This window comes from Notamacropus eugenii, chromosome 4 (assembly GCF_028372415.1).
Source record: "Notamacropus eugenii isolate mMacEug1 chromosome 4, mMacEug1.pri_v2, whole genome shotgun sequence".
Lineage (NCBI taxonomy): Eukaryota > Metazoa > Chordata > Mammalia > Diprotodontia > Macropodidae > Notamacropus > Notamacropus eugenii.
Genome location: NC_092875.1, coordinates 258550575 through 258574625, shown reverse-complemented (window position 1 = coordinate 258574625; position 24051 = coordinate 258550575). Strand labels below are relative to the sequence as shown.

The window sequence follows — 24051 nt, the reverse complement described above, 5'->3', positions numbered from 1 at the left end:
CTGCTCCTTTCACTCAGCATCAGATCATATAAGTCTTTTCAGGCCTCTCTGGAGTCTTCCTGTTCATCATTTTTTATAACACAATAGTATTCCATTACATTCATATACCACAATTTATTCAGCCATTCCTCAATTGATGGGCATCCCCTCGATTTCTAGTTTTTGGCCACCACAAAGAGGGCTGCTATAAATATTTTTGTACATGTGGGACCCTTCGCCATTTGGAGGTAAAAAAAATTACTACTGACAAAGGGTTAATTTGTTAAAATAAACATGCAATTGACCCTAGTCATATCTGGGGCCCAAAATGTAATGTTTGAATTATTAATAGAAATTGAATATATGGGTAGGAGTAAACTTGATATTCATATCAAGTATACCATCTCTTTGGACAGATAAGTATGGGAAAAGTTGAGTTGAAGTTTTCCAGCTCAATTAGAAAAGTTGATAATGTACAACTTTTTTCTTTTGGTCTTGAACCTTCCCACTAATTGCTTATGTTTCTTTGGTTTTGATCCTTTTTTCCATCCCTTCCTTTTGCAATTTTTCGGTGTTTCAACTTAGTTTATAGATATGACTCAAACTGTATGTTTCTTTCATTGAGTGATGAATTTCCTTTATAGCTGAATTGAGCTTTATTTTTGTTATCTATAGGATCGAGTTTACCTTCTAGGCTAGCTGTGTGTAGTATCCATGTTCTCTATTAACTTAAGGCTTGAAATGATAACATTGAACAACTTGTCTCCTAAACTTTAATAAATTTGCTTTTTAATGCCATTTATGGATTGTTTCTATCTTAACTGAAAGTTTGAATTCATGGAGAATTTGTGAAGAATAACATATAAAAATTATGTATCCCTGGTAGGTATCATTAGAATTCTAAAATGGTATGGAATTAATTTCCTCACTTGGAAGTTCCATATGTAAATGAAATCACAGGTCCTAATTGTTGTTCCATATTAGTGTATACAAATTCTAAGAAATTATGTTCCATATTGTGATTTATCATTCTGGTAAGTTAGCTGTGGTGGGATGTATCTGATATATAAAAGATGGAGATTGGGACTAGACTTCTAATTTCATGTGAAGAGAATGCCTAGGAGGAAACTCTCTGCTAATGTAGTTTGACCCCCTCTTCAACTTATAGCTTTAGAGTGATGCCTAGAGCATTGAAATATTAAGTTACTTGTTCCAGGGTCATACAGCTAGTTTATGTCAGAGGCAAGACTTGAAACTAGACCTCCCTGGCTCCCAGGCTCATGTTGTTTCTGGAATGCTGTGCTGATGTATTTTTTCTTACATTTTTTTCTACATAACTTCTAATAGAGGAAACATCTATTCTTGTCTTTAACAAAGCAATTTAAAATATGGAAATACTGGTGAAAATGAAAGAAAGTAATTTTTCTACTAAAAGCAAATATTTTTTGCTAATACCTCCTTATCCCTACTGCTTACTTAGTTTATTTGTTAGATCAATGTAATATTGATTTTTTCATCTCCATTTTAATTTGGATAATTTAAATTCTTAGTATACTCTATATAGCTTTCCTATCAGGGATATTTACAAACTTTGAAAAATTTGCAAAGGTTGGAAGAGGGCTCAAGACAAAGGGTATAGGAAAACATTCTTTTGTGTGGTTAATTTTAAGTTTCATGTCCATTATGAGGCTGGATTTTTAGAAAATCTCTCACATTTTACTAAATTTTAGTCAGATAGTACTGAAAATAGAGGAGGAATTACTAAAACTGAAACTTGTGTTAATATCTGTGGGAAATGGGGAGAAGAGTTTGCAGTGCCCCATTCCTGTCCCCATTTTGAAAACAATGAAAGATATAATGACACTTCTGGATGGAGTTGGTTCCTCATTTGTCATTTTGTTAAATGATTCTGGACAGTGCCTACCCAGGAAATTCTCCAAGTTTACAACTATCATTAAATTATGGTAGTAAATTGCCAAGCTAATAGGAACAAACTATAAGACAATCTAGTCAAGCCTTGCAAGTAACCAAAAAAAAGGCAAGTGAGCTATAGTTCAAAGTTAAGGAAATACGGTAAAAAAAAAAAAAAAGTATGAAGGTACAGTTTTATAATAGGTGGAATCTCTCTGAAAAGGGCTTCGTCTCAGTACCTTGGTAAGAGACGAGAAATTTCATGGACTCTAAAAGTTCAGTGGCCATATGGGCCAGAAAGACCAAAATTCTGCATACCTTTAAGCAGGGCAATAGAATTCATATGGAAAAAATGCATTGCATCTATATCTGAAATACTGTATAGACTTCTAATTACTTTACATCTGTAAAGCTCATAAAGCTATGAAAGTCTAGCAAGAGGAACACAAAAGTAGTCGAAGTGAGCATACTACATTAGCAAACTGTAAATCAGTATTCTTCAGGTTGTAAAGATTGTATTTCAAATGGAATACAGATAAAATTTATCATAAACATGATGAAGAATAGTGGATCATAGGGAAGAAAAGGCTAGTGTAGCAACAGAAAGACTTGAGTATCCAAGCCAGTTATGTAACCTCTCAGTGACTCAACTTTATAGAAGACTTTAAGGTACAGAGCATCTGCATCAGGAAGTTTTTAACATCAGTGAAATCATCAGACTGGACCACACAGATGAAAAATCAGTGGAATAGGGCCAAAAGGTCTCATTCACCAAATCTTAATATATATGAGATTTGGTTCTTAAAACCAAAAGTTAAACTGGGCTTTGGGGGCTCAGGCAGGGAGGCTGAGAGATTTCTTGACCTTGGGAGTTTTTAGCTGTATTAGGCTATTCCAGGAAAAAAATGCCCATTGGATATCCACACTAAGTGTTAGGAGTCCTTTGGGAATGGGGGGGCCACTGGCTTACCTACCTAACGAGGGAACCAGCCAGATCAGAAATGGAAAAGGTCAAAATAACCAGCCTGGGAGTAGCCTCTGCCTTTCCAGTGTGGGCAAGGTAGACAAACATCCTGTTGGAAGGAAAGAAAGAGGGAAGAAGGATGAAAGGAAGGGAAGGAGGGAGGGGGAGAGAGAGAAAGTGAAAGAAAGAAGGTTAGTTTAGGACAAATCAAGGAAGTAGTCTGTTACTTAGAACTCTTTTTTCATCTCTAATTCAAGGTATCCTGACCATGTTATTGGAAAGCCTCTGGAATATTTCAAAATGATTATTTAGGAATAAAGATGACAGTTGTTAGTCGTTAAAGAACAGCATTTCTGTAATTTGCTTAAGGTTGATAACTGATAACAGAGACAAGGCTGAGCTGCTTACTTGTTGTGTTGCTTTTTTTTTTCTGCCATGTAGAACAAATCTTGTACCAGAGATGACAGCACAAAAGGTTTAAGTAGGGAGTTGATGACAAATGGGAGTGAGGGATTAGAAGTGAGCACCCAGCTGCCCATAACGGATTTAAGTCATTTGGCTCAGATGAATAATTTCCTTTGGTACTGAAAGATCTAGAAGATAGGACTGTGAGGCTACTTGCAGTGATATTTGAGAGATCATGGAAAATGACAGAGGTACCATAAGACTGGAGAAGGGCAAATATTGTCCCTATATCAAAAAAGAGAAGATAAATACTTCCTGCTATAGGCCAGTGAACTTGACTTCAATATCTGGGCAGATTTTGGAACTGATCGTTAAAGAGACGGTTGGCAAACACTGAGAAGGAAAAGCAATGATTACAAAGAACCGGGATGGCCTTATCCAGAACCCAAATTGCAAGACTAACCTCATTCCTTTTATTGACAAGATTACTAAAATAGAAAATGAGGGAAATGCTGTGGTATTATTACTTAGATTTTAGCAAAGCTTTTAATAAAATAAGCTATACTACTCTTTTGCAGATTTAGATTAGACAAGAATATAGTTGTCATTTAAGAACTGATTAGATGGGCTCAAAAAGTAGATAATGGCTCAGTATTAACCTTAGCAGTCCTCCAGGAGAAGAGGCTATCTTTCTGTGGCGCTGTGATATTCAACTTTTTAAAGCATTTTATTTATTTTGTGTTCTGAATTTAACAAATACAAAATAAAATGGGCATTTCCATATACCTAGTATAACGAGAAAGATGCCTGTACATAAAATTGCAGATCTCTTGTCATGTACAGTTTGCTTTTTTTGAAAAATATGTAAATAAATTCAGTATGTAACTTTCAAAGTTGTTTCACTCATCTGTGATTTTTTTCTGGCCTTCCCTCTCTCTCTTTCCTCCCAATTATCAAGCATTTTCTCTCCCTCTTGCCCTTCTCTACTCACTGAAAAGAATGATTGAAAGAAAGAAGAAATATAGACCCCTTGGATCATAAGCAGGTTGTGAAAAAATAAATTCTCACTTTGGCCACGTCCAAAAATGCATTTTTTTTTATTCTGCATGTTAGTCTATCATCTTTCACTCATGAGGTAGACAGCATTGTTTTCAGTCCTCTTCAATCTTGATTAATCATTACATTGATCAAAATTTTTAAGCTTTCAGAATCATTCATTTTTACAATATTGATGTCCTCTAGGATAAATTTTTCTTCTGGTTCTGCTTACTTCACACTACATCAGTTTATAAAAATCATCCCAGGTCTCTTTGAAACCATTTTTTTCTCTGTTTCTGACAGCATAATATTCTGTCCTACTCACATACTACAATTTATTCAACCATTCCCCAATTAGTAGGAACTCCTTTAGTTTCAGTTTTTTGTTTTTTTTTTTTTTCCACTGCAAAAAGGGCTGCTATAAATATTTTTTGTATGTGTAGGAAATTTTTTTCTTTATTTAATCTCTTTGGGATATAAGTCTAGCATTGGTTTCCTGAGTTAAAAGGGCTTACTCTGTTTAGTAATTTTCTGGCCATGCTTCCAAATTGCTTAAACTAGTTGTACTTACATCAGTAGTGCACCAGTGTGGTTGTTTTCCCTTAGCTCTTTGAATGTTTGGGAGTTTTTTTGGTCAATTTTGCCAATTTGATAAGTGTGAGGTGGAATTTCAGAGTTAGTTTAATTTGCATATCTCTGTTAGTGATTTTGAATCCACATTTTTAATATGGCTGAAATTTAAGTTTCCTTGCTGGAGAGCTGCTTGTTCAAATCCTTTGAACATTTATCAAATGGGACATGGCTCTTATTATACATTTAAATCAGTTCCTTATATATGTATCTTGGAAATGAGACCTTTATCAGAGAAACTTGCTGTAAACATTTTCCCAGTTAGTCTTAGCTATATTGAATTTATTTGTGCAAAAACTTATACATTTTATTTTATCAGCCTTGCTCCAATTAAATAGACCATTAAAGACTTTGTATTATTTGTTTGTTTATGAATTCTTCCCCTTTTCATAGATCTGAAAGGTAATTTTTTCCTTGTTCCTCTAATTTATTTGTGATGTAACTTTTTATGTCTAGGTCATGTATCCATTTGGAGTTTATTTTGGAATAAGGTATGAAGTGTTGGTTTAAGCCTAATTTCTGCCATATTGATTTCAGTTTTCCAAGCAGTATTTATCAAATAATGAGTCTTTATTCCAGTAGTTGGGTTCTTTTAGTTTCTTGAACATTAAGCTGCCTGGACAAATGTATAGATGGAATGCTCACCAGTTTTTCAGGAGACAGACACAAAATTAGAACTGTCAGATAAATGGCTTGCTATGTGATGGATTCAAAAGTATCTTGACAGTGGTGGGGAACCTGTGACCTCGAGGCCACATGCGGCTCTCTAGGTCTTCAAGACTTCAAACTTCACAGAACAAATTCCCTTAAAAAGAGGATTTGTTCTGTAAAACTTGGACTCAGTCAAAAAGCTACACCCAAAGATCTACAGGGCCAGTTGTGACCTCCAGGCTGCAGGTTCCCCACTTCTGGGGTAGAACATTGGGCTGAATCTAATAGCTTGAAATTCATTAGGGATAAATTTAAAGTCTTACACTTTGGGTACCTAAAAAATCGTCTTCACAGTCCTTGATGTGGGGTGCTTTGTTAGACAGAAGTTAGGAAAAAGATGGTGAGGACTCAGGTGACTTGGGAGCTTACTATTGGCAGTATGATGTTGCCAGCCAAAAAAATGTAATCTTTGGCTATGTTAAGAGGAATAATTTCTAGGAATAGGGAGGTGGACGTGACAGTGCAACTATATTTTACCCTCATCAGACCTCATCGAGAATATTGTTTTCAATTTAGTGTGCCACACTTTAGGAAAGATTGTGATAGACTGGAGAATATCCAGAGAAGGGTAGTCATGCTGAAGGACCTTGAGTCCATGTCACATGAGGACCAACTGAAGGAACTGGACATGTTTAGCTTGGAGAAGAGAAAATATAAGGGGTGAGAGGGAGAAGACTAGAGGATATGAAAGCCATGACCATAAGGCAGCTAGCTGTGGCACAGTGGGTGGAGCACTGGCCCTGGAGTCCAAAAGAACCAGATTCATATCCAGCTTCAGATCCTGGACAAGTCACTTAACATACTTGGCTCCTCAAATTCTGTGATTCAGTGACCTATTCACACTACCCCTGTCATCTCATCCTTCCCTCTTTTGATTGACAATTCATTTCCTTAATGCTTTCCAAAGTGTCTTTATTCTTGTGAGTTTATTTACAGCCACCTCTATTTTAATTGGTACAAGTGATGGAACACCTAGGCTCCTGAATTGAAGGTCTTAATAAATATGTTGATTGACAGGTTTACCTCTTTTGGAGACTCACGAGGAGGACCAACTCTTTTGGAAGGAGCCTGATGACTTGATTTATTACTGATTTTTTTGATGAGATTAATGGAGGGATCACTAGAGAGGGACACTAGACCTTTAGCTTTATAAATACTCAGAATGGCTTTTCATTAACTAAATTATTGCATTACTGTGTTCTGTAATAATGCTGACCATACCTTAATTTAAAAAAAAAATCTTAGTATGCATTTTTAGCATGAATTTGCTTGGTTTTTCATACAAGTATATATTTGTTCATAGTGACATGGCCACAATGCAGTCCCAAACATAAAGGAATTTTAAAACTTCCCGGAATAGTTCCACTGAGTTTTCAGAAATCATCCAACAATAAGGGTGTCTACAAAGAGATTTTACCAAAACTCCTTTTTCTGTCAACTTTGTTCCTCTGCTAGTTTTCCTTGTTGGTTCTCTGCCTTTCCCTGTTATAACAGTTTTGAGTGCTTTCTGAAAGTCCTTGTTAGGTCATTGTTATATTCTGTGTTTTTATATATGTATAGATACATACATACATATAAATATATACATATGTGTATGTATGTAAACATAAACACACTTTTCCCTTCTTCCTTGTGCTAAAGCAAAAAAAAAAAACACAAAACAACACTGTCTTGCCCACATCACCATGTTACCAATGTGTAAATAATAAATATTTGAAGTATTTTTCTTTTCAGTTGAGGTGTGATTTAGGATGAGAAATTGGAAATTGTTAAGTAAATACGTCACTAGTTTTTACATACAGTGGTAAAACTTTGTGCTTGCACTGACCAGAGGTCAAGGTGTTGATTATAATTATAAAGTTCCAAAAAAACATGTGGCACATAGGCTACATACTGCCAACCACACTCTGGAGGGAGGCCTGAAATAGATTTAAATGCATGTGGGAAATATTTAAGAAAGTAAATAAAAATAGGATAAAACATAGATGATGTTAGATATGTGGTTTTGTGGGATAATATGCAATCTGCAGGGATCCTTATGTATGGTTTAGGGGCTGTTGTTTCTATTTGGGTTAGGCAGTACTGCTGTAGGATTACCCCTTACTATCCCTTTCTTTCTAACCTGGATGACTGTACCTATTGTTAGGGTAGTTGGCACTATCATGGTCTGGAGATTTATTGCCAAACAAAATATTCCTTAATACGCTGCTAAGCTGTAGGTATGGCTTTGTAATTGATTTGCCTTGCAAAGACAATTTCCTTAAACTGGGTATTTTGATTTTGATTAATGAAGTGCTTATAAAAATGTCTTGCTAAACATGTTTTTCTTAAAAAGTAGGGACTCAAAAAGAAATAGGAAAATTATATGTCAGCCACATGAATCAGTATTGTTTTAGACTTTTTAAAATAACTAGACAATATAAAGGTGGAATATTGCTGTGGTGTAGGAAATGATGAATTGGTGGACTTAGGAATAATGTGGAAAGATTTGGACTTACGAAGAAAAATGTTGCCCACCCTCAGGGAAACAGGACAAAAAAGTATAGTACAGTCTTACAGAGATGCATATGAATGTGTCTGTATATGAGTATGATTATAACTCTGTGTGTGTATGTGTGTGTGTGCACGCGCGTGCGTGTGTCTGCACTTAATTGTAGCCTTCTTTGCAAGGAGGGGGAAGGAAGGGGTAACAAACAAATTAAAAAGTACATAGTAAAGAACAAAAGAAATTTCAGGGAAACAAAGAAAAGTGGGACAGCACTGAACACAATATGTAGTATTTTTATTATATAAGCTTTCTTGAAATGGAAATTTTTTGCTGTATATGTTGAATCCTTTCTCACATTCTGCTGTGCTTAAGACACTGCTTTTTTTTCTCTTATATTTATGTTTTAGTATTTAAGTTTATAATGGTGTTTCTTCTTATTGTATATTTAAGTTTATTTAAATTAATAAATTTTTTAAAAAAGTAGATTCATGTAGAAAGAAGTTCAAGAAGTATTTGGTAACCAAAATAATAATTTTTTCCTTCCCCAATGCAGGTGTTCTTTATAAATTTTCCTACAGGACTTCTTTGTGGGGAAATCCGAAAAGCATATGTTGAATTTGTCAACGTCAGCAAGTGTCCTCTTACTGGATTGAAGGTTGTTTCTAAACATCCAGAGTTTTTTACTTTTGGTGGTAATACTGCTGTTCTAACACCTCTGAGCCCCTCAGCTTCTGAGAACTGTAGTGCTTACAAGACTGTTGTGGCAGATTCTACCTCTGGGGCTACTGCCCTCACGTCCTCAGCATCCTCGGTAGACTTTGGCTTAGGAAGTCAGCCAGAAGTGATTCATGTGCCCCTTCCTGACTCTGTTCTTCTACCTGGGGCTTCAGTTCAGCTGCCAATGTGGTTACGTGGACCGGATGAAGAAGGTGTTCATGAAATAAACTTTTTGTTTTATTATGAAAGTATTAAAAAACAGTCTAACATCTGGTGAGTATTTTAAAATTTTTTCTAAGATAAATTGTTCCATTTTTAATGTGTTTTTTAAAATATGCATATTATTACTATATTACCATTTTCAAAAGGAAAACAATTACCCCTCTTCTTTATTATACATAATGTTTATGCCTCAGGTTGTGCCTAATATCTCTGAACTGCCTGGCTGCAAGATTTGACAGAGGTGGATTCTAATTTCTAAGACCACTTCCAGCTCCAAAATGCAATGATTCTGATATGGCCAAAGGTTCCATAAATTTCCAGGTGACCACTGTGTCAACCCAGTATAATTGGATATCGTTCATACTTGAAGAAGCTATCTAACCCATCATCAGGAGGGTGTGTGCTTTGAAGTTATTTTCTTCCTTTAGTGGATTTAATTATATGCCTATCCATTCACTCTTTCACACAGGACCCTTTGTAACCAGTATATACATTTCCAAAATTGCTGGCTCAAATTATGGTTTAATTTATGTCATGGAACAGGATGAAATTAATTAATTAGCTCACATGGGGAGGATTGCTTATCTTGGTCATAATTCAACATATTGCATAGCAGAATTCTATTTGTGTAATGATTATTTCAGGAAAATAGTTGAATATTACTTTCTTTCCTATGTTTACTTTAATAGAGCTTTTGAAATATTTTATAGGGCAGTTTCAGAACATAAAAAAAACCCATTTGTTTTAGTCAACACTGACAAATGTCAAACAAGAGACTTATTCGGTGGACATTTTCTACCAGTGTTCATCATAAATACCTTAGGAAATAAGATCAAGCAGTATGTAGCTTGAATGAAATAACAGATTTGGGCAGAAGTGATGGTCCAAATTTCAGGATAATTTACAAAGCTGAATTAAAAATTGACTTTCCTGAATTTTTAAAATACAACCACAATTTATAACATTGACTCATAGAACTAATTTTTCAGTAGAAATAAATATCTGGTGCATAAGTGAACTTTTAGAATAACTGAAAGACATATCTTGTTTGAACAATCTACTCCTGAAATGATGGTAATTTTTACATTTTACCAGTAGAAAATTTTTTTGGTCAAGAGTGTCACCATTTGAAAAAGTTGGCTCAGTTCTCCTTTTGGAAGTGAACGAGTTTAAATGTTAACAAAAAAAATAAGTCAGTCAGTCTACCTTTGAAATGCCAAAACTTCTGTTTAAAGGCCATTAGTGGTATATGACTTTTTAGTTAGAAATAAGCATATTTAAAAATTAAAATATAAACATACATTCTTTGAAAGTTTGCAAAGCACTTTTATATAATCTCAGTTCTTCAGATAACTCTGTGAAACCGGTCCCATCCCCATTTTCCAAGGTGGAAATTGACAAGTAACTTGCTCAGAGGTTACAAAGCTACTTAGAATCTGAGATCACTCTTCTCTTCTGTACCGTATCAGTGAGCCTATCTATCTTAGGGGTTTTTCAGAGTTTGGTATGCAAAAGAAATAGAAACTTTAATTAGCAACCAAGGTTTCATTTATAAAGAACTTATCGATTTAAACTGAGAAGTATTCCTTCCATGATTTCTTCATCCCTCTTCAAAGAAACAAAACCCTTGAAGTGAAGTTAATTGCTAATTATTGCCTTATTTAAAAGTAAAAATACCGTTATCAGAAGTAGAAATAACTTTGTCAGCAGATTTACTCAAACCTAGGTGAGCAGTTCTTCGTAGCTCTGGAATATTTAAGTTGTCTGTTTTCAGGATGATTTAGGAACAAATCACATTTTCTGACTAAGATGTAAAAGATTATTAAACCCTACATAGTATGTATTCCTACATAGCAAATTCATTTTTACAAACATTTTTATGCTAGGCACTATCCTAGGTGCTGAAGATTTAGAGAATAGTTTCTACAGACACAAGGAAGTAACATTCTTTTAAGAGAGATAGCGTGTGTGTGTGTGTGTGTGTGTGTGTGTGTGTGTGTGTGTGTGTGTGTAAATATAAACAGAAGAAGTACTAGCAAAATACAGGATATAATTAGGTGTGGGAGAGTGATAAAGGGTTGGAGATCAGGAATGGTTTTATGTGGCAGGTGGCACTTGATCTGAGTCTTGAAGAATTTATAGAAATTTCACTTGGGAATTAATTAATTGTGGTAGATAAAGAAGACAGTAGTTTTACATGAAGGAGAAATTATAGGTCAAGAATTTCAGAAGGAGAGGACTGCATGTGGGGAATTAGAAAAAAAATTGGCTTCCTCCTAGCAAAAGGTATAGGATTTATTGTATATGGAGAGTTAAAAAGAGGGACAATTGGTGGATAGGTCTCAAAAGCCATGCTTAGAAGTTTAAAGTTTGATGTGGCTGTTTTAGAGTCAGGATTAGGATGGTGGTGGGAGGTGGGAAGAAATGTAAGTTATATTAGAAGAACATACTTGAATAGGTACATGTGAATGCTAATTGTATACAGGCCAGTTGTCTAAGCTAAAGGATTACAGTGGGGAAGTAAATGGATATAAAAAATTTTAAATTGTATAGGATGGAACCACCTCAACCACTGAATAAAGATCCAGTTGTGAAAGGAAATCATCAGATATAGGATTATAGATCTAGAGCTGATGGAGACTTCAGAAGCCATCAAGTTCAACTCTCTTATTTTTCAAATGAGGAAGGTGAGGTAGGAAATCAAAGTGATTTTCCCAAATTAACACAGGTAGTAGTGGACTTGGGATTCAGATTTGTGTTATGACTACAAAGTGTTGCTCACACCAAAGGGAGCTTTTTGGAATGGGTTGAAAACTTGGGCCAGGAAGTCTTCCAGTGTCACCATTTTCACCACTCATTTGGCATCGTTACATACTATTTTTTTTTTTTTAATGTCACTGAATCATAGGACCCTAGGTTTAGAGATGGAAGGGACCTTAGTGGGACTCAGAAAGGGGACATGATGCGCAAGTTCACACAGATAGTAAAGGGCAGAGTAAGGAACTGGTTCCAGGTGTGTCTGACTCTAAATCTAGAACTCTTTACCCTCTATAAATATATTTATTTCAACCAGTATTGGTTACATGATCTCCATATTACAAAGCATTATGCTAGTTGCTGTAGCAGATACAAGAATGACTAAGGCTTGTTTCCTATCCTCAAGAAACTCATAATTTTATAAGGACAATAATAAATCACATGTTGCCTTATATTAGTTATTTATAAATAAGTACCATACAAAAAGTAGAAGCAGAGAACTATAGAAAAGAGAGAGAGGATTGTATGACAAGGAAAGGCTTCCTGGAGATAATTTTTAATCTATTCTCTTAAGACTGAATAGGGTTTCTGTGTCTCTCTTTTTAAATGTTTTATTGATGTTTTTTGTTTTATTACCATAGTCATTTCTAGATTTGATATATATCTTAAGCTGAACCTTTAAACTAAATTTTAAAAAATATATACATTAAACCCATACCCTCTTCAGTGAGCCTTTACTTATAACAAAGAAAAAGAAGTTAAGCAAAACTGACTGCCCAGTTAATCAAGTAGACTTTCAATATCTAGAGATGGGTATAGGGAAAAGACATTTCAGGTAGAGGCAACAGCATGTGCAAAAACTTAACAGAAAAAAAATTAAGGAAAGCCATGGCATACTCAGGGACCAGTGGTTTTATTGTAATGCTTAAGGAGAGAGAGAGATGTTATGAGGCCTATGGCCTGGCAAGGAGGTGAAGTCAAGATATCAGACAACCTTCAAGCCAGGCTACTAAATTTGGGCTTTATTCATTAAGCATATGGTGGCCTTTAGAGATGCTTTTTTTTTAGCAGGGACATGGTATAATCAAAGCAGTGCTGTAGGAAAATGAATCTTGAGGTACTGCACTCAGAATTGATTAGAAGTGAGAAAAACAGGTGACTAAAAGACTAGTTGGAATGTTAGAGCAACATTATAACATTCTGGGTGGAAGGTAATAATAGCTAGCACTTGTAGTACTTTAAGGTGTGCAAAATACTTTATGTATCTGTGGGTGGGAGTGTATCATTCTCTAAGAAAGGTGCTATTTGTATTTTATAGGTGATGAAACAGTTTCCTTAGTTTATCGATGAGGAAACAAGTCAAGTGACATGACAGAGTCAAACAGTATCAGAGGCAGGATTCACTTCTTTCTGACTCTGCAATGCCATCTAGCTGCTTCTGTTAATATAGGTCTGGACTTTTGGCATTCAAGACCTTAATAACCTGCCCCCCCCTTCCCTTCAGTCTTCCTATACTTTGTATTACCTTCCACTCCCCTTTCTCACTCCCCCACTCCCTGGTACTCTGTGATACAGAAACATGACCTTGCTGTTCCTTGAGCAAGATAGTTCATCTGCCAATTTGGGGCATATTCACTGTCCTCCAGGGCTCCTTCCTCATCTCTGTTTCCTGGCTTCCTTCAGTTCTCTGCTAAAATTTCTCACCTTGTGCATGAAGCCTGTTCTGCTTCCCTGTAATCTAGTGTTTTACCTCTATTTATGGTCTTCAATTTATGCATCTTGTTTGTACATAATTGTTTGCATGTTGTCTTCTCCTGTAGTTTGTGACCTCCTTGAGAGTGGTAACTCTTTCACCTTTTCTTGTATCCCCCACTGGTGCCTAGCTCATGTTAGGTGCTTAATGAGTGTATGTGGATTGTGGGGTGAAAACAAAGGAACCAATTTAAGAGACTCTGAAGGAACAAGCCATAGAAGTTATGACTAGATATGGGTGATATGGAAAAGAAACAGCCAGTAAAACCCCTGAAGTTTTAAGCCAGAATGACTGAGATGGAGGTTGAGGGGGGTGGGGGTAGATAACACTAGCAAAAATAGAAAAATCAGGAGAAGGTATTCTTTTAAAAAGGGAGAAAAAAGGAGGATGAGTACAGTATGATGTGTCCATTTAGGAGTATTGATATATCCTTATGAACATTCTTAGTAGGTAGTAGTAAATTCAGAACTGGGGTGGCTTAGTGGTGGTACTGAGATTTGGGCATCATTCTTGGGGATGATGATAGCTGAAGCTTTAGGAATGTATGAGGTCGCGGAGAGTTAAGGAAAGAGAAATTTGATTTTTTCACTTAAGTCTTGTTCCTATCCAATGTGGCTAAAAGATTAAGGCCAATTGATAAATCTTTAAAAACTAGACAGAAAAGTTTCATCATATTTGATTTTATATTTCACATTTGAACCTACAGACTCTAGGGAACCACTGATATGGATTGGGTAAGGAAGTGATTGTTAGTTATGTGCATAAGGACAATCACATTCTCAGCCGGGTGTAGGTTGTACTGGAGTTGGGGTAAGTCTTGAGGCAGAGACATCAGTTAGGAGACTGTAGCAAACTGTAGTAGTACCTGTTGGCTATTAGCCTGAAAGGCTGCTGCTTTTGGTTTTCCTGCTCATATGAAGTACTTTGAGATAAATAGCCTATAATGACTAGAACAATATTAGAGCTTCAAATGATCAATAAAAACTGAATTAAACCAACAGCATTTTTTGTTTGTTTCTGTGAGTGGCACACCTCACTAGTCTAATGAAATATAAAATAATTGAATGAATACTGTTGATTTTTGAGTGTCAAGCTGAAGTATTAGAAATATTTTACTTTGTGATATTCTAATTTTGATTATTGTCAAGTGTGTGGTACCTAAGAATAACCACTATTACAACTTCGTAGTTTTCATTTCTAAAATTTATTAATCTTTTGTTTTTATATATGATTAATTTCCAAAGACATTCCTTCTCATTCCATGCCTAGAAAGCAGTCCTTTGTAACAAAGAACAAAAGAACAGTGAAAAAACTCAACACATTAACCACATCTCATGGTATATGTAATGTTTCACATCCATAATTTTCTAGTGGAGGGAGGTGACTTCTCTGAATTCTGGGCCTAAGCCTGTTCATTGTAATTACATAGCATTCAATTTCAGTTTTTTATTCTTTCCATTTACATTGTTGTAGTCATTGCGTATTTTTTTTCTTACTTCTGCTTATTTCACTTTGCATCAGTTCATGTGTTCCCATGCTTTAGAGTTTACATTTATTTTTCTTCAGTCACAGGGTATTAAGACATACAGCAGTTATTTGTACTAGCCGATCTTTGAATGTACGAGCTACAGTCTGCAGAAGTAATACTCTTGAAGGTGAAGAAGGCAAAGGAGGCAATATGCTTGTCTTTGTGGATGTGGAAAATATCAATACTGTAAGTTTTAGTTTTCTCTTGTAAAATTAGTTTTTTATTTTGACTATGCACTTAGCTGAAGTTTCAGTTGAGTAGATTCTTTTTCTTCTGTAGATTTTATAATCTACTGGTATAATTGTAGAAATAATTATATAATATCTCATTATATTAACTATCCAATGGAATGAAGGATATAGGAACCACTCACTTTCTGAGTTCCTGGGTTTATACCCAGGTCTGGACCCAGGACTCTCTTAGGTTCTTAATGTTAATTAAATGTTAACACCTCAGTTAGCTACATAAATTCGACCTTGAACATTCCTTCTTATTTCTTTGGGTAAATATGACAAGTTCATTTGTCAGAGAAACTGTTAATCTAAACAAAAGGAAACATCAGTAAATCTTCAAAAGGGAAACATGACATAAAGGGTATATAATTTGGTCATTAAGGGCAAGTTAATAAAATTAACTTTATAGAATTCTCATAGGTTTTTATTCACTCTCAAATTTGCAATATTATTCCTTTCAATAGACTTCTATGAGTTCTGCGGATGTTGTCTTACTAGATTTGTAATAGTTTCACTTTCCACTTGTAGAACACTTGAGGATTTCTTGATACTTCAGCCCCTTAATATAGAGAAAATTCTCTGTAGGCTCATTTTAATCTCATTAAGAAAACACAGATAGAGTTTTAAAAGGGTTTATTCTTAGTTTGATCATTCATTTGTAATGGAACTGGCTATAACATTTGAATACTCCACTCGGTAGGATTGAGAATTGATGCACCGATTTTTTTTTAAAGATTCTAAAATATAAAATATCTTTATTTTTTTAAATAAACAAAAATTAGCTTTCTCTTCCTCTTCCCTTCCCTTCTAGTCCTCACCAATTGAGACAGAAAGAAAAACAAAATCTCTGTTGAAAACATGTACAGTCAGGCAAAACAAATTCCCACCTTGGCCATGTCCAGACAAAATATATCTTGGTTCGTACTGAGTCTGTCTGAGTCTATCACTTTTCTATTAGAAGGTAGGTATACCACCTACTTTATTGTCTGGAATTGTGTTTGGTCATTATGTTGATCAGAGTTCCCAAGACTCTGCATCAGTTCACACAAGTCCTCTCAAGCCTCTCTCCAAAACCATGCCCTTCATCATTTCCTACAGTAAAATAATATTCTGTCACATTTTCCAAAATTCCCCATTTGGTGGATACCCCATCAATTTCCAGTTCTTTGCCACCATAAAAGGAACTACTGTAAATATTTTTGTACAGCCTTAGAGTTTGCTTTGCTTAGAACTAATCCTTTCCTTAACGTACACCCTTCCACTTCCTAGTTCCTTGTTGAGCAAAATGTATTTCTGTACATTTTGTACAGTGTGTGTGTGTGTGTGTGTGTTTGTGTTTGTGTTCATTCTCTCCTTCAACCAGTTCAGATGAGATGGAGGTTCCAATGTCACTTGTTCCCCTCATTCTTTTTTCCTTATTAGTATAAGCTAGTACACCTTGATTATGTAAGAATTTTCCTCATCCTTCCATTCTTTTTTCTCCTACTTCATTCCTCCTCCCCTCTCTGTTCTTTTAAGATCAATAAACCATAACAGAACCACTCCCAGACCCTCCTTTAGATTCCCTTGTATGATCCCTAATGGTGATAGGTTTCTCAGCAGGTCATATGTTTCATTAGAATTCAAGGAGTTTACCCTTACTTAGTCCCTTATGATTGTTCATTCATGGCTGTCCTTTTTATGTTTTTCTTAACTCCTTCGTGCTTTACAATTTTTATGTATCTCTGTTCTTTCTGTCAGAAATTCTGGCAAGTCTTCTATTTCAGTAAAGACTCATTTTTCCCCCTTGTGGGATTACGTTCAGTTTTGCTGAATAAATTATTCTTGGTTGCAAGTCTATGTCTTTTGCCTTCTGAAGTTTCATTTTTCAAGCTCTCTGTTCGTTTATAGTTGTGGTTGCTAAACTATATTTGATCCTGACTGTGGCTCCTCAGTGTTTGAATTCTTTCTTTCTGGATGCTTGTAGTACTTTTTCTTTGACCTAGAAGCTTGACTTTTGGCTATAATATTCTTGGTAGTTTTCCTTTTTAGGTTTCTTTCAGATGATTATCAGTGGATTCTTTCTGTTTCCATATTGTTCTTTGTTTCCAAGAGATCTGCTAATTTTTCTTTTGTGATTTCTTAAGTTATGATATCGAAGTTTTTTATTTGGTTGTGGTTTTAAGGTAATGCAGTGATTCTTAAATTATCTCACTTTAATCTGTTTTCGAATTGGTGCAGTGGATAGGGCACTAGGCCTCAGGAAGACCTGAGTTCAAACTTGACCTCTGACTCTTAGTAGTTTTGTGACTCTGGGCAAGTCACTTACCTTTTGTTTACCTCGGTTTCCTCATCTGTAAAATGGGCATAATAATAATATACCTACTTCCTAGGATCAAATGAAGTAGTAATTATAAAGTGCTTAGCACAGCCCCTGGCACACAGTAAGCACTATATAAATAGAAGTTGTCATTATCATTATCATTTTGTGGTAGTAGTAATTTTTGCTGAGACATAGCTGTGTGATGAATGCTGGGCCTGGAGTCAGGGAGATCTGAGTTCAAATGTGGCTGCCGACATTAGCTTTGAGACCCTAGACAAGTCACTTAGCCTCTATCAGCTTCAGTTTCCTCTACTGCAAAATGTGGATAATAACATTTACCTCACAGGGTTATTGTGAGGATCAAATGAGATAATATTTGGAAATTCCTTAGCTCAGTGCCTGGCACATAGTAAGTGCTTAATAAATGCTTATTCCCTTCACTTACTACCTCCCACTTTTCCTATTAAATGCTAATTTTCCCTTATATTGTCTTCTTTTTTTTTTTAGTCTTTTGAGTTTGTTTTAATATGCTTTTTCATAAAATTATGTCATTAACTTCTATTTGGTCCATTTTATTTTTCAAGGAATTTGTTCTTTGGGCAAGGTTTAGAACCTCTTGCACCAAACTTCACTACCTTTCCAGTTCTTTCTTCCATAATTCTCCTCCAACTTCTCTAATTTTTTCTTCTAGGGTTCTCATTTAATTTCATTTAAAAAAAGAAACCTTTAAATATTTTTTTTTGTCATTTCTCCCAATAATTCTGGCTTAACTTATTCTCAAGGTGTTGCTTTGAGCCTTTGCTTGTATATGTTTTGGATTCTTTCACTTCTAGTTTTGTGTTGTTATGGAATTTTGGGGACACTCAAGGATCATTACTCACCAATTTGGGTTCTTGAGGTTGGGGTCGGATGGTATCAGTAAAGAAAGAGTCAGTTAAGAGTGAAGCAAATAGCCATTTTATTCAGGTTGGTTGATAGCAGGGCGGATGGCGTCTATAATGAGTCTAACATGAGAAGTACCTTATATACAAATTTTTGGGGTAGCATTCATAAGCTAAGCATTATTCCAAATAATGTTGTGTGAAACAAGGAAAAGAAAGATTTTTGTTCATAAAACACACATGACAGCACAAAGAAAGTATACTAGTTGAAGGAAAATTTATATTATTAATGAAAGGAGATAGATAAGGCAGTTAGTCCCTCAGTAAAACTTATTTCTCTAAATCCAAAGAATCTGCTAGTTGGGCCAGACACGGAGGAAATCTTCCCAGGACTCTGGAAACCTCCATCTACAGCAGTAAGGTCTTTTTGAACCAATACAAGGTGAAAAGGAGATACTGCCACAGCTGGTACTGCGATTCATTAGGAGCCATTGACAGTAAAATGGCTGCTTCAGAACAAGGTGGAGTTAGCATGTCTTGAGGTAGGACCATTTCTAAGGAGAAGCAGGACTATATGGCACATGAACACGTCAGCATAGTTCTTGATATAATAATAGGAGGTTTGGTAAGGGAGGAAAAAGAGGCTCATTAGAAGCCACCAACCTTTGGAACCTTGTTGAAGGCAAACTCTGGCCTTTATCTGGGAGGATGCTTTTGTCTGCTTACCCCACAGCTTGTTGTTACCAAAATAACTTTTTTTATTTGCTCATCTTTCCACCTTACTTCCTGGCTTTGGAATTAGTATTAGGGCTAGACTGCGTACTTATTGAGGGAATATCTGGGTAGAGCTTGTGGGTTCTTTCTTGGGAATATTGCATTATACCAGGATTTCTGGAATGGCTCAGGCTACTACAGGCAGGTGTACTGTTTATCAGTGATAGAATTGTAGGCTTTTCTTTGACTAGGCTGGAAACTGGCATGGAAACTCAGCTCCAGTCCTGGAGTCAGCACACAGCTACTATTTCCTTCTGAGGTTATTCTTGTTGCTTTCCCATCTTGGCTCTGCCCCTTGAATATCTTTTTTGTTATAGCTGATATAGGGGTGTTTTAATGTTTTCATATGACTAATAGTGATCTCTACAGTATCCACAACATGGGTGGTCATACCTTTGATCTCAGCCTGACATATATTCTATTCTACTTTCATAATCTGTATTAAGGGTCAGCATACTATACAGCTGCTGCCTCTGTTTGTATGACCAGTGAGGTAAGAACAGTTTTTTACACTTTTTTTAGTAAATAAAGTTTTTTATATTTAAAAATGTAAAAAACTATTTTTAGCTTTTGGCCATGCCAAAAAGAAGAAGGCAGCAGGCCTCAGACTGTAGTGTGCCAACCCCCAATGTAGGCTGGGGTTGTCAGGGTATGTAATTTAGAATTGTATCTTTAGTTCCTTTGCCTTTGGGAATATGTTACTCCCTTCCTTTGTGTGGTTTTAGTAAGTGATGAATAGTCCTGTATTATTTGAAATTGCCTTTTCTTTGTATTTGAAGGCTTTTCTGCTGCTCTCTTGCAAAATTTATTGTTTTTTATTGGAATAGCATAATTTAACCACTGTCTTGGAATTTGAAGAATAATTTTTTGTTCTTGTTTTTTGTGGATTCTTTTTGTTAGTGTAGTGTGTATTCTGTATTCTGTATTCAGAAGTTCTAGGTAGTTTTTCTTATATTATTTCTTGAATTGTAGCATCCAGAGGTTTCAGCTTGTCATTCTTCTGGGGTGCCTGTGATCCATAATTTACTTTTACGCCACCTGTTTTCAGATCAGTTTGTTTTGCTTATGCAGAAATCATTTGTTCTTTTACCATTATGGCTTTAGTATTACTGGTTTTTGCTTCTTCTCTTCTTCCAGATTATCCTTTACTTTACTGTATTTGTATTCTCAAGTTGTTCTCTCACTTCTTTAGAAAAACTCACCATCTTAGATTGGTTTTTCTATTTTGCTAATTATTTCTCTTTTGCAGGCCATAAATTTTACCATTTGTTGTATTCTAAATTCTTTGAATTGCTTTATCTCTAACACCAACTATTCTGGAACATACTGCAGTAGTTCCATGCTTTCTTGGGATTCCATAAAACTTGTGTTTCATTAGCAGTTCCTTCACTTCCATGTGCCTTAAAATATCCATGTGTCTTTATGAAGTCTTGATACTTATTTTCCATTTTAATTGTAATATCTTCCCTATTGATTTATCTGCTTGTGCTTATGGTTTTGAACAGTTTCCATATTCCTCAGGTTTTAGTGGTTTATTCTTTTTTCTTTCCCATGTATTTACTTTGTGATCCATTGCTTTTTGAATGTGGATTTACTTTTACTGGCCTTGGTCCCTTCCCCAGGTGACTTCTGGGAGAATAGTACTGACCTTAGTTGGATGCTAGTCTTTTAAGATCTGGGCAGTCCTACATTCTAGTCCTTTGTCTCAGTTTCCTACATTCTTTGTTTATCTGTCTAGCCTAAGTCAGCGTCTCTTGCTTTTTGCAGGTTTAGGGGGTGAGGGGGTATTATGAGCAGAGTTTCTGCCACTAGGAGCTGCTCCAGGCAGAATGGTTATTAGTAAATCAACAAACACTTTTTTCAATTTTACTTTATGTTCAATTCCAAATTCCCTCTGCCACCCTGCCCGCTTCTGCCTCAGAAGGCAAGGAAAACAGCCCATTACAGATACGCAAAACAGATTCTCACATTAGCCATGTAGAGAGAAAAGAAGAAAAATATACGTTTATTTTTCTTTCAATCTGTCTGTTATCTGAACATGGACAGCATGTTTCATTGTGAGTCCTTTAAAATTGTGGAATGCAGCAAGCATTTATTAAGTGCCTGCTGTGTACCAGACCCTATAGGAAGCACTGAGGACACAAAGAAAGACCAAAAAAAAAATCCCTGCTCTCACTTTAATGGAAGGCAAACATGCAAACAACAAACAAGATATATACAGGAAAGGCACTGGCATTAAAGGGGACTAGGAAAGACTTCTTGGAAAAGGTGGCTTTTAGCTGGATTTTGAAGGTAACTAGGAAATGGTAGTAAGGAGAGAGAAAATTCCAGGGATTGAAGATAACCACTGAAAATGCCTGAAGTCAGGAGATGGAGTGACCTCTTCAGGGAACATCAAGGAGACTCACAGAATACATGAAGGGAAGATGAGATGGGAGTATAAGTTATAAGAACATTGGAAATATAGGAAGGAGTCAAGTTATGGAGGGCTTCCACTGTCTGTCATTTTTCTTTTGATGAACTTTGCCTGTATGACAGGTGTGAGGTAGAGCTTCATGGTTGTTTTAAAATGCATTTCTCTATTTGTGGTTCAAAGCATTTTTTTTTTATATGGCTGTTGATCTGGATTTCTTCCTTAGAAAATGACCTATTTATTTCTTTGACCTTTGTTAGTTGGAGAATGGGTCTTAGTCTTTCTTTTTTTGGGGGGGGGGGGATTTTAAAAAAAAATTATTTTTAGTTTTCAACATTCACTTCTATAAGATTTTGAGTTCTAAATTTTTTCCCCCTCCCTCTCCTCCTACCTTCTCAAGATGGCATGCATTCTGATAGAGGTTATACATATACATTCATATTAAACTTAGAACCAATAGGAGAAACCATAAGAAAGAAGAAACCAAAAAAGAGAGAGAGAGAGAGAGAGAGAGATGCTTCCATCTGTATTCAGACTCCATAGTTTTGTTTCTGGATGTGGATTGCATTTTCCATCATGAATCTTTTGGAGTTGTCGTCTGTCTTTGCATTGCTGACAAGAGCTAAGTCTGTTAAAGCTGGTCCTCTCCCAGTGTTGCTGTTGCTGTGAACGGTGTTCTCCTGTTCATGCTCACTTCACTCAATATCAGTTCATACACGTCTTTCCAGATTTTAAAGCAGTTTCTTGTGTTTATTGGAAATCAGACCTTTATCAGAGAAATTTGCTGCATATATTGAATTTGTTTCATTTTGTACTAAAACTTTTTTTTTAATTAATTTGTTTTCAGTTATCTACAATCATTTCCATAAGTCTTTCTCCCAAGACGGCATGCAGTCTCATATGGGTTCCACACATACATTCTTATTAAACACATTTTCACCTTAGTCATGTTGCATAGAAGAATTAAAATGAATGGGAGAAACCATGAGAAAAACCCAAACAAAACATAACACAAGAGAAAATTTTTTGCTTCATTCTGTGTTCCAATTCCATAATTCTTTCTCTGGATGTGAATGGTATTTTGCCTCAAGAGTCCTTTGGCAATGTTTTAGATCCTTGCATTGCTGCGAAGGGCTAAGTCTACCAGAAAAATTCCTCGCACACCGTGGTGCATACCTTTTGACCCAACGATATCACTTCTAGGACTCTATCCCCAAAAAATCATAAAAATGGGAAAGGATCCCACATGTACAAAAATATTTATAGCAGCTCTCTGTGTGGTGGCCAAGAACTGGAAATCAAGGGGAGGCCCATCAATTGGGGAATGGCTGAACAAGTTGTGGTATATGAATGTAATGGAATGCTATTGTGTTATAAGAAATGATGAACAGGAAGACTTCAGAGTGGGAAAGACGTATATGAACTGATGCTGAGTGAAAGGAGCAGAACCAGGAGATCTTTATACGCAGTAAAACGTTTAAACTTTATGTAATCCAATTGTCTCTTTTGATGTTCTCTATCCCTTATTTGGCCGTGAATTGTTCCCCTTTCCATAGAGTGAGCTGAAAGGTAATTTCTTTCTTGCTCCTCTAATTTGTTTTTATCTCACCCTTTATGTATAAGCTGTGTGGCTCTTTGGAGCTTATCTTTATATGTGGTGTAGAATGTTGGTCTGTATCTTGTTTCTCCCAAATTATGTTCCAGTTTTTCTAATAATTTTATGTTGAGTGAATTCTTATCCCAAGTAGCTGGGGTCTTTGGGCTTTTAAAACACTTGCTACTACTGTGTTTGTTTTCTTTCATGTTGTATACTTTTGTTCCACAGATTCCTCAAACCTTTCTGATGATGCTTTTCAGTATAGTTTGATATCTATTACTATTAGCTCCCCTTCCTTCCACTTTTTTATTCCTTTACTTAAAATCTTCCTGATAAATTATTTTCAATAGTTTTTCTAGCTCTATAAAGTAATTCTTTGGTAGTCTGATTTATATGGCAATGAATTAGAAAACATGGGGTGAGTTTGTCACTAGGAAAACTACCAATATAACAGGCCATATATAACAACAAGAATAAAAATAACTTCTCAATAAACAATAAAAACCTGTTTTTAATTTTTTTTTAAATTCCTGTTTTTTAAAAAATTGGAAAATAAAGGAATAAAATCATGTAAGGATAATAGTGAGAAGTTAACTATTTTAAAGCACACATTGCTTTAAAATTTGCAAAGCACTTTAAACATGATTTCATTTGTTCCTTATAACAACCTTGTGAGATAGGAACTATCTTTACTGAATTACTGAATAAATAAATTACGTAGTTTTTTTTTTTTAATTAAATTGGCTAG

General features: G+C 35.5%; 1 protein-coding gene across 3 annotated transcripts in view; it reads left to right on the top strand.

Moving 5' to 3' along the window:
* The window catches only part of TRAPPC8 (trafficking protein particle complex subunit 8), a 137985-nt gene that overhangs the window by 81236 nt on the left and 32698 nt on the right, over nt 1-24051 (top strand). For all 3 annotated transcript variants that reach the window (XM_072604480.1, XM_072604479.1, XM_072604482.1), the window contains 2 exons: nt 8680-9116; nt 15142-15289. In XM_072604480.1, the coding sequence (XP_072460581.1) occupies nt 8680-9116; nt 15142-15289 (585 nt within the window). The remainder of the gene's footprint in view (nt 1-8679; nt 9117-15141; nt 15290-24051) is intronic.